At 42.0% G+C, this 10,874-nt stretch overlaps 1 protein-coding gene across 2 annotated transcripts in view; it reads left to right on the top strand.

The window, feature by feature from the left end:
• Positions 1-9,859: 9,859 nt before the first annotated feature.
• Positions 9,860-10,874, top strand: part of Bckdhb (branched chain keto acid dehydrogenase E1 subunit beta) — a 191,246-nt gene continuing 190,231 nt past the window's right edge. Inside the window, exon 1 of one of the 2 annotated variants that reach the window (XM_042281362.2) lies at positions 9,860-10,084. In XM_042281362.2, the coding sequence (XP_042137296.1) occupies positions 9,895-10,084 (190 nt within the window). In that variant the 5' untranslated portion in view covers positions 9,860-9,894. Of the gene's footprint in view, positions 10,207-10,874 lie in introns of both variants that reach the window. The other variant, XM_076576750.1, reaches the window with a different exon arrangement.

The following is a 10,874-nucleotide window of genomic DNA, read 5'->3' as shown; positions in this document are numbered from 1 at the left end:
GAGGTTGGCCCATCTCAGCCAGCAGCCTGGAAGCTGTTTGGATGCAGAAATCTGTGGAGACTGTAATAGAGGCATTCTGAGATGCTGGATCATCTGGGCTACCTGTTTTCATTGGTGTGTGGTCCCCTTGTTCTGAAAATACATAAACTTTTAGAGGTAACACATATTACATGTATGGAATATGTGGTGTGCACAAGTCAGTTAAAGATGATTTTTGTTTTACATTTGAGTAGGTGAAATATACATTCCATGTCTTGTAGTTCTTCTATTTTTTTTTTTTGTACCCAGGATTTCAGGGAGTCTTCCCCAATCAAAGATGATTTTCTTTAATCTGGAATGAATTCACAGCTTCTCATCTCCTGTGGAAATAAAAGCATAACCTGTCCCCCAAAGCAACACACCTTCTGACTCAAATTTTGAAGTAAAGATATTTAAAAATACATAGATTGGTATAATATAGCAGTTTCCCTAATGCAGTGTTTCTTAGTAGTTACCACTCGTTCATTAGCAGTCAAAAAATTTAAAGACAACACAATAACATACAGGGTCCAGGCTCTGTGTATTTATCATTTTTTACATGGCTTTTTTCTTTCATATTACTTTACTCTCTCTTTAAGGACTTTACTAAATTTTTTAAATTTAAATTTAAGGACTTTACTAAAATTTTTTTTTTCATGATTGTCAATACCCTTTTTCTTTTCTCTCCCAAGCCTTTGCACATTTTTTTAAAACACACTGCAACCCGTTTAGAGGTTTTTTTTTTCCCATCTGGATCTGTCTTTACTGAGTATCTGTAACCTTTTCTGTCTGCATGAGCCTTTAAAGGGACAAGCGGCATGGCTAGGACCTCTGCCTCTGATTTGGCAGCTGGCTTCTCCCCGAGTCGGTTCCCTGAGAGCCTAGCTTTATGGCAGAGGTATTGGCAGGAGTAACATTTACTGCCCTAGCTCTGGGAAGTTGCAGGGTTCATGCTGTCCCCAAGTAGCTTACCACCTGCTGCTCATAAAACCCATTTAAGTGTTTGGTAGCAGGGTCTCTTAAAAGAGCTGCACCCATTTTTGCTGCTAGCACTAAGCCAGGAAGCTGGGTCTTAGAGAAGTCACCTCTGCTTGCCACTATCAAATACAGCCTACCCAAGAAAATGCAGTTAGTTACCAAGAAGCTGAGCTTGACTCTGTTTTTGTGTTTAAAATCCTTTTTTAAGCTTTGTTAGGTCTTATGTAGAAATTCTGGCCCCACGTTGGAACTCCAGGTGAAGCATTTATCTAATTATTCTTTGTCAATAAAATATTGGGAGTCAGACAGATATCAGGGTAAGAATCTGAATGAACAGAGAAGTGGAGAAGCCACCAGTCACCTCTCTCTCGTTAGATCCTCAATTCAAAAGGCTTGAGATCCTCCCTCAGCTTCGCCTCACTGCTTCCTGTCTCCTATCTGTCCTCAATTCAAGACCTCTATGGTTAATTTTGGTCGGCTAGTGGCTAGCTCTGTCCTCTGACTCAAAGCAAACTTTGTCAGAATGCGATCAAAATATCACACACATCTCTGCTTATTCTGACCTAGTTGTTTTGTGGTTTTGGCATCTTGACGATGATGTATCATGGAGACATTCTTCTCTGGTCATGTATGTCTCTTTGTGGTAACAAATGCTTCTTGTGTTTGGATGTCTGTTTCTTTCACTAGATTTTGGGGATTTTCTACTATAATTTCATTAATACATTTTCGATGTATTTAGTGTTTATACCTGCTCTTTCTTGTATCCTGTGGATTCATAGGTTTGGGTGTTTGGTCTAATCCTAGAGTGCTTGAATCTTGAGACCATTCTGGTTTAATTTTTTCCATATTGATGTTTGAATGTTGTGTTTCTTCAAGCTTGTCTTTCATCCATGGTATTTGGTCTTCTGCTTTCTATAGTCTACTGGTGCTTTCCACTCCTTGTATTAGTTGACCAAGCTTTTTATTTCCTAAATTTCTGTCCTTCCATCTCAATTTCTTACCCAGGTTACTGATTTCTCTTCTTCACTGCTGGCCTTCTTTCACATCACTCAGTGATTCTTTTAGAAGCATGTATTGAATTCTTATGATTCAATAATTTCAGAATCTTTGGATTCAGGAATGAAGAAGTGATGACCTCTTTGGGGATTGTGCTGTCTTGCTTGTTTTCCATTTTCTTGTATTTTTGTGTGCAATGTGGGCATATATTAGTTTTGATTATGTCTTATGGTTTGATTTAGGATCTTCTTAGTTACTAGTCTACTCTGGAAAGTCCAATTCCCAGTAATACTAAATGTCTTAGTTAGGGTTTCTATTGCTGTAAAGAGATACCATGATCATGGCAACTGTTATAAAGGAAAAACATTTAACTGGGGTGACTTATATTTTCGGAGGCTTAGTCCATTATCATCATGGTGCAACATGGTGGTGTGCAGGCCAACAGGGTGCTGGAGAAGGAACTGAGACTCCTACATCTTGACCCACAGGCAACAGGAAGTGAACTAAGACACTGGGCTGGCTTGAGCCTATACGAGACCTCAAAACCCACCTCCACAGTGACACACTTCCTCCAACAAGGCCATACTGACTCCAACAAAGCCACACCTCCTAATAGTGCCACTTGCTATGAGATTATGGGGACCAATTACATTCAAACTATCATGCACTCAGAGAGGAGAAAACAAACTGCTGTCATAGCAAATCCTCACAGCAAACACAATGTAGAGATACACTTGAAATTGATTCACACTAGTTACCAGCTAACACACTAATAAATGAATGAGAAATGAGAAGGAAGCAGGGATGGGGGAAAGAAGGGAGAATGGAAGGAACTGAAAGTAAAAAAGGAAAAGAGAAGCACATTGTGAAGAAGAGAAAAGTGCAGCAGATACAAAATATCTGGATGCCAAATAAAGAAAAAATGTATAGGCAAAATTAGATAAATATAAGAAAAGTAATAAAAGTAAAAACATAAAAGTTTTTAAAAAATAAAATGTTATCAAAAGATGGTGAATAGCACACCAAAGAGACAAAGGGATGAATGGGAGAGACATAAAAGAAAAACAAAGGAATGTTGGAGAGGTCTCTTTCTGAGTGATTGAGATTGGAGACTGCCAGGTCTAGTCCAGTGTCAGATGTCCACAAGAGTGCTCTTCACTTTGGAACCTTTCTTGTATACCAAGATCATAGGGTGGTTATACTTCCCTCTGCAGTCTGTCAGTCTACCATACCTCTACATTCCCAGTTCATACTCATTCACTGTAGTGGCTAATGAGCTCAATGAGGTGCTTGTGTCATGAATGCATTGGGAGTGGAGTGTACCAACGGAGCACTGAGAGCTCTGGAGAAGGCCCAGTCTCCATGTTTTCAGGCTGTGGAAGGTCAGAGAGTCCATGGGAACTCCAGAATTTTCAGTCCAGCCAGCAGATAAGGCTGGTGGCTCCTTAAACATCCACCACTGACCACAGGCTCAGGATTCTCAGGCTTCATTTTTTTAAAAACAACAACAACAACAACAACAACAACAACAACAACAACAACAACCACAAAACCAAGGTCTCAGATGTAGCCTAGGCTGGCCTCCAACTCAGGTAAGTCTCATGTCTCAACCTCCTAAAAGCCAGGATTACAAATGTGAGCCATGCCCAATTCAGACTCCCAAGTTATTTTCAAGTGATGAGTCTGACTGTTAGCCACTGCTGTTGGGGTTACTGTCAATGGAACCTTCACCAGTTAAGTTCCAAGTCTCCTGAACCTTCAAAGTCTCTGGCATGTCACCAACTGACCCTCTGCCTCCCTACAACTGCCTACCACAGCTTTAACCAATTCTGGGAATATGGAAGGTTGTTTCCAGTCTCCCAGACTTTTGTTTGTTCCTTGTTATTGGGATAGCTCAGCCTTAAACAATAAGAGCTCAAGACGGTGCCTTGCCACAGACCTCCAAGACTTGAGGAGTGATAAAATAGAGTTCCCCTCCTGCTGTTCTGTGAGTTCAAGAGCATTGCACTAGCATCTACTTAGCTTCTTGTAAAGGGTTCATATTTCTTCTATAATATTGGGATACTGGGGGATGTCTTTCTATACACTGTGAATATATGTCGGTCCCATTGGTTAATAAATAAGCTGCTTTGGCCTATGGCAAGGCAGCTTAGAGGCAAGCAGGAGAGAGAGTCAGGAAAGAGAAAGGCAGAGTCTGGGGAGGTGCCAGCCTACAGCCCAAGGAGCAACATACCAGCAGACCAGTAAAGCCACAGAACACATAGCAAAACATAGATGAACAGAAATGGGTTAATTTAAGATATAAGAGCTAGCTAGCAAGAGGCCTGCCATAGGCCATACAGTTTATAAATAATATTAAGCTGCTGAGTGATTATTTTATAAGCAGCTGGGGGACCATGGGGCCATGTGGGACCTGAGAAAACTTTCAACTACAGTGGGAGAATAACAGGGCAAGTGAGTATATAAAGAATTTGCCTGGTAAGAGAGAGGCAAGAGAAAAACCAAGGATACCAACTCCCTGTATAATATTCTACTCTTCTGGTAACTAATCTATTCCTCTGGGAATTTTCTCAATACAGTGACATTGATCTTTTCATGAGGGCTCTGCCATAACTTGATCACCTCTCAAAGGCCTGCCTGTTAGTATTGTTGTATCAATGCATTAGATTTTCACATGTACACTAGTTAAGAGAGAAACTGAATTTAATCCATACAGAGGGTACATTTCCATGGCTTTTAGTATATCCTCAAGGTTGTACAACCATGACCATCATTTGACTTTAGAACCCTTCTGTGGTGGTTTGAATAAGAATGACCCCCCCTAGGCTCATATATTTGAATACCTGGTGGCCAGTTGGTGGAACTCTTTGGGAAGGATTAGGCTGTGTGACCTTGTTGGAGGTGTGTCACTGGGGGTTGGCTTTGAGGTTTCAAAAGCTTAAGCCTTTCTTAGTTAACTCTCTCCCCTTTTCTCTCTCCCTCTCCACCTTGTGCTTCCAGATAAAGACTACTGCTCATGGTGGTCATGGACTAACTCTGTGAAACTGTAAGCAAGCCCCTAATAAACTTTCTTCTATAACTTGCTTTGATCATGGTGTCTCTTCATAGCAACAGAAACGTTACCAAGACAACTTCTATCACTTCAAAGAAACTCCAAACTTATTTACTGTCATGTCCCCTTATCCCTCTCCCACCTTCTTAAACCATTTGTCTACCTTCTACTTCTGTCTACTTGCCTGTTATGTAAAATTTCATAAAATTGGAATGATTTACGTTTTTTTTATTTCTGCCTTCTTTCTCTTAGCATGCTTTCAAAATTCATCCATGTAACAGTACTTTAGTTTTTTTTTATTGCCAAATAATTAACAATCTGTTTTTGGATAGATCACATTTCATTTACCCATGCTCTATTTGATTGACAATTGGGTTGCTTCCACCCTTTGCCACTATGAATAATGTTGATTATTATTTGCCATTATGAATATGAATAATGACATTAAGGATAATAATGCCACTATGAAAGTCTGCAGATTGTACATGTATTTTTCATTTTTCTTGGTCACATAATACTTAGGAGTGGAACTGCTGGATTGCATAACTATTTGAACACTTCTGGGTGGGTGATAAACTGTTTTCCTCAGCAACCTCCCCATTTTTCTTTCCTACCAGGAGTGTACAGAGTTCCATTAACACTGGGTATTCCTTCATTTTAAATTTAGACATAAGTGATATTAAATGGTATCTCATTTTGGTTTTGTTTTGAATTTCCATGATGATTAATGATATTGAATATTTTTTTAAATGTTTAATGACAACTGGCATATCTTATGAAGAAATACCCATTCATTTCTTGGTATAATCTTCCATCTTTTAAAATGGTTTTTTTCTTTCTTTTAAAATGGTTTTTTTTCTTTTTTTTTTGTTTTTGTTTATTTGGTTTTTTTGAGACAGGGTTTCTCTGTATAGTTTTGGCGCCTGTCCTGGGTCTTGCTCTGTAGATCAGGCTGGCCTCAAACTCACAGAGATCTGCCTGGCTCTGCCTCCTAAGTGCTGGGATTAAAAGCATGCGCCACCACCATCTGGCCTTAAAATGGTTTTATAGTCACAGAAAACTGAGGATATGGTACACAGAATTTTCATTTGCTTCTCTCTACATATATAGCCTTCCCAACAATTAACACTGCCCTTTAGTAGCCCATTATCACCACTAAAGAAACACTTTGATCCAGCGTTCTTGCCCAAAGTCTAAAACTTACCCTAGGGTCCAGTTTTGGGGTGATAGACTAAATGGGTTTGAAAATGTATAATGACATTTATTAGCCATTATAATACAGAGAATATTTTAACTGCTGTGAAAATCTCCTGTACTCTAACTTTTCATTCCCTCCCGTCCTTTGGTAACTACTGATTTATTTATTTATTTATTTTTTACTGTCTTACTGTTTTTCTTTTCCTAGAATGTAATAGAGTTGGAATTGTATAGTTATGTAGCTTTTTTTCAGGTTGTTTTGTGTATTAGTCAGGGTTCTCTAGAGTAAGAGAACTTATAGAATGAATCTCTTTCTTTCTTTCTTTCTTTCTTTCTTTCTTTCTTTCTTTCTTTCTTTCTTTCTTTCTTTCTTCTTTCTTTCTTTCTTTCTTTCTTTCTTTCTTTCTTTCTTTCTTTCTTTCTTTCTTTCTTTCTTTCTTTCTCTCTCTCTCCATATATATATATATATATATATATATATATATATATATATATATATAAATAATTTATTGGAATGGTTTATAGGCTGAGGTCCAGCTAATCCAACAGTGGCTATCTATAGATGGAAGGTCCAAGAATCCAGTAGCTGCTCAGTCCGCAAGGATGGGACGTCTTAGCTGGTCGTCAGTACATGCTGGAATCCTGAAAAAGTAGGCTTTAATGCCAGGAAAGGAATGGACTTGCTAACGAGTGCAAGAACAAGCAGGCAAAGAGAGAGGCTTCCTTCTTCCAAGTCCTTTCCCTGGGCTCCAGTAGAAGGTGTGGCCCAGATTGGAGCTGAATCTTTGCACCTCACAATATATGGATTGAAGGTGTGTCTTTCCACCTCAAAGATCTGGATTAGAAGTGGTTCTTCCCACTTCAAATGATTTAATTAAGCAAAAATCCCTCACAGGTGTTTCCAGCCATTTTTGGGTTTTAGTTATTTCTAGAAATAGCCAGGTGGACAACTGAAATACCCATCACGCTTGTCTCACTTTTTCATTTGCATTTAGCTTTCTTTTGGTGCTGAAGAGTACTCTATTGCCGGAAAGTACCATAGTTTACTTACATCCTCACTGATTAAAGTTCACTGTGTTTGCTTTCAAGTTCGGCAAGCACGGACAAAGCTGTATAATGTTTTGTACAAAGCCATAGATGGTGACCATGCCTATAATCCCAGCACTTGGTAGGCAGGGGCTGAAAGAACTTGAGTTCAATGTCATCTTTGACTACCTGGTGAGTTCCAGGCCAGGCTGTGCTACAAGAGTCCCTGTCTACAAAAGAAAAACAAAACAAAATAAATCATGTTGACTTGAGTTTCTAAGTCACTTGAGAAAACACCAAGAGGTGTGACTAATAGATTATATGGTAAGAGTATATGCAATTTTGTAAGAAACTACCAAACTGTCTCCCAAAGTGGCTGTGCTATTTTGCTTTCTCATGAGCAGTATCTTTATTTAGTTTGGTTTCTATTGCTGTAACAAAACACCATGACCAAAAACAACTGGGGAGCAACACAATGATTTTAACTTATAGCTTGTATTCCATCGTCCAGGGAAGTCAGGACAGGAATTCAAGGCCGGAACCTAGAGGTAGGAACTGAAGCAAAAGACATGGAGGAATGCTGATTACTGGCTTTCTCCTCTCCCCCTTCTCCTCCTTCTCTCCTCCTCCTGTTTCTTCTCCTCCCCTTCCCTTACCCCTTCCCATTCCCCTTCTTCCTCCTCCTCCTCTTCTTTTAATACTGTTTCCTTTTTTATTATGATTTAAAGGGTCTTTTAAAATTTTTTTATTCTTCTCTCATACATTACATCCTGACTAGTTTCCCCTCCCTCCACTCCTCCCAGTCCCCTCCCCCAACCTACCTTCTTCTGCACTCCTCCTCCATTTACTTTAAAAAAAAAAAAAGATCAGGCCTCCCGGAGATACCAAATGAACATGGTATAACAAGTTACAATAAGACTAGGCACATACCCTCATATGGAGGCTGGGCTTGGCAACCCAGGAGGAGGAAAAGGGTCCCAAGAGCAGGCAAGAGTCAGAGATACCCCCCCCCACACCTTCACTGTTAGAAGTCCCACATGAATACCAAGCTACACAACCATGATGTACATGCAGAGGACTAGGTCAGACCCATATAGGCTTCATGATTGTCGTCTTAGTCTTTGTGAACCCCTATGAGCCCTGCTTAGCTGATTCTGTGGACTGTGTCCTCCACCCCTCTGGCTTCTACAATCCTTCCTGCCCCTCTTCTGTGAGGTCCCCTTGCTTACACAACAGGGATACTTGCTCAAGTGTAGGACAACCCACAGTGTGCTGTGCCACTCACATCAAGAAAACGCCACCGCCGGGTGGTGGTGGCAGTGGCCCACGCCTTTAATCCCAGCACTCGGGAGGCAGAGGCAGGCGGATCTCTGTAAGTTCGAGGCCAGCCTGGGCTACCAAGTGAGTTCCAGGAAAGGCGCAAAGCTACACAGAGAAACCCTGCCTCGAAAAACAAAAAAAAAACCAAAACAACAACAACAAAAAAAAACAAAAAAAAAAAGGAAAAAAAAAAGAAAAAAAAAAAAGAAAAAGAAAAAAGAAAACGCCACCATAGACTCGTGTGCAGCCTAATCTAGTGAAAGCATTTTCTCAATTGAGATGCCCTCTTCCCAGCTGACCCTGTTGGCTTGTGTCAAACTCACAAAAATGTCAAATAGGTGAAGCAATAGATGAGATTTCTCTGTCATTAAACTATTTTTAAAAACATTGTATGTATGTATGTGTGTGTGAGTGCATGGATACCTGTGAGTGCATGTATGCCAGAACATCCTGTGGAGGCCAGAGGGCAATTTACAGGTGTCAATTCTCTTTTACCTTTTGAGTTCCAGGGGTTGAACTCAGGTTGTCAGGGTTGGCAGCAAACTCTTTACCCCCTCGGACATACCCTAGTCCTTTCTCCTCTGTTTTTACTGATGAATTTGTCTTTTTACAATGTTGAATTTAAAGAGTGCATCTATATATAAAACAATAGATCCCGACACAAATCCATTATTATTTTAACTGCCAAGTTTCCCAGTCCCGGATGCCACATTTGCAGGCGTCCTGGTCACACGGAAGAAACATTTTACTGTTCTGTGTGGCACGTTAGCCTGAGGGTAGTGATACTCTGGTTCCATCTGCAAAGAAAGTATTACCTTTCTATATACGATCGTTGGTCCAAAAGCAAGATGCGTCTCAGCAGGAGTAGCCTGAGTAGCTAGTGAAGTTCTGTGAGAGACAACAATCCAATCACTAATCTTTCTTTACCATCCCGCACTCACTGACTCTGAGAAACACAGGAGGAAGTGTAATTTTAAAAATGAAAGAGTTACTGGAAATGACACTGTGAAAAATGATACTGGAGAATAACACAGCCAGTCGCCGGGTGTGACACCTCACGCCACGCTGTTGTTGAATTTGGGGGTGGCTCCACAGCCAGGGACCGCATCTCAGGCTGCAGGGCCCTAGGTCCAGCTTCCGTCTGCGCCGGCGGCCAGGTCACAGCGTCCCCATCCCCGCCCCCGAACTTCCAGCTCCGATTGGTTTATTTCACGGACCCGCCCCTCGGAACCGCCCAATGAGGAGGCTCCTGCCGCAGCTCCGCCCTCCCTGCCGGCAGCGTGGGCTGCGGTGCCTGAGACCCGGGGATGGCGGCGTTGGCTGCGCGCGCGGGTGGGCTTCTGCGGCTCCGAGCTGCGGGAGCGGAGCGGCGGTGGTGCGGACTGCGCGGCGCTGGGCTGGTGCAAGGCTTCCTGCAACCCGGAGGCGAGGACGCGGCCCAGAAGCGTCGGGTGGCCCACTTCACCTTCCAGCCGGACCCGGAGTCCCAGCAGTATGGTGAGAGCCGGCGATCTCCCTGCATCCCGGGTCCATTCCCGCCTCGGGTCGGCTTGTGATCTTGTTGCTCTTTCTTGGTGACTCTTCCCTTCAGATGCAGCCTCTGGGCACCTTCGGGATAGGTGAGAGGGCGCCCTGCCGTCTGCGAGGGCCTAAGGGTGCAGAAGTGGTGTCCAAAAAACGCCCCTCTTGTCTGGAAGCTTCATCCCTGCTTTCTCATATCAGGCCCCTTAGGTGTTACCTTGGACTGGGTCACTAATTTGAGGCAGCAGCCTGTAAAAGACTTTTCTTTCTTTTTTCTTATCCTCCCCCCTCCCCTTTTTTCCTATTTGCAAGGGAAGAGTAAACCTAGGGAGTAAATAGAATTTAATTTTCTCAAGGTCACGAAACAGGTTCTACCTACAGATGGGAAAGAATCCAGACTTCTATTTGAGCCTAATACTGAGCTCCTGCTGGGCTCTGCTGTCATTTGGCCAAGCAGAGGTAATCTATACAGGTGGTGGGAAAGAGCAAGTGGAAGGGTATGGGTCAGGCTCCTATTGTGCAGCCTTTGTTACACTGTTTCTCCTACAAGTTTTGTGTAATCGCCTAAGATCCCAGGTCTATCTGCAGAGTCGCGGGAGACCGTAAGGATACCTGTCCTGCTTTCTTGTCTAATGACTTCTCCCACGCCGGGGCTGGTATTTTTGGGAGCCCGTCTTTACTTGTGAACAATATTTGTTGAGAGCTTGCTGTTGGTGAAATTGGCATTCCTCCTCTCATTTGGTTCATAGGACAAGTTTTAATTTCA

Source organism: Peromyscus maniculatus, chromosome 7, assembly GCF_049852395.1.
Source record: "Peromyscus maniculatus bairdii isolate BWxNUB_F1_BW_parent chromosome 7, HU_Pman_BW_mat_3.1, whole genome shotgun sequence".
NCBI classification, from domain to species: domain Eukaryota; kingdom Metazoa; phylum Chordata; class Mammalia; order Rodentia; family Cricetidae; genus Peromyscus; species Peromyscus maniculatus.
Note: the sequence above shows the minus strand (reverse complement) of the source record. Positions and strands in the feature narration are given on the sequence as shown.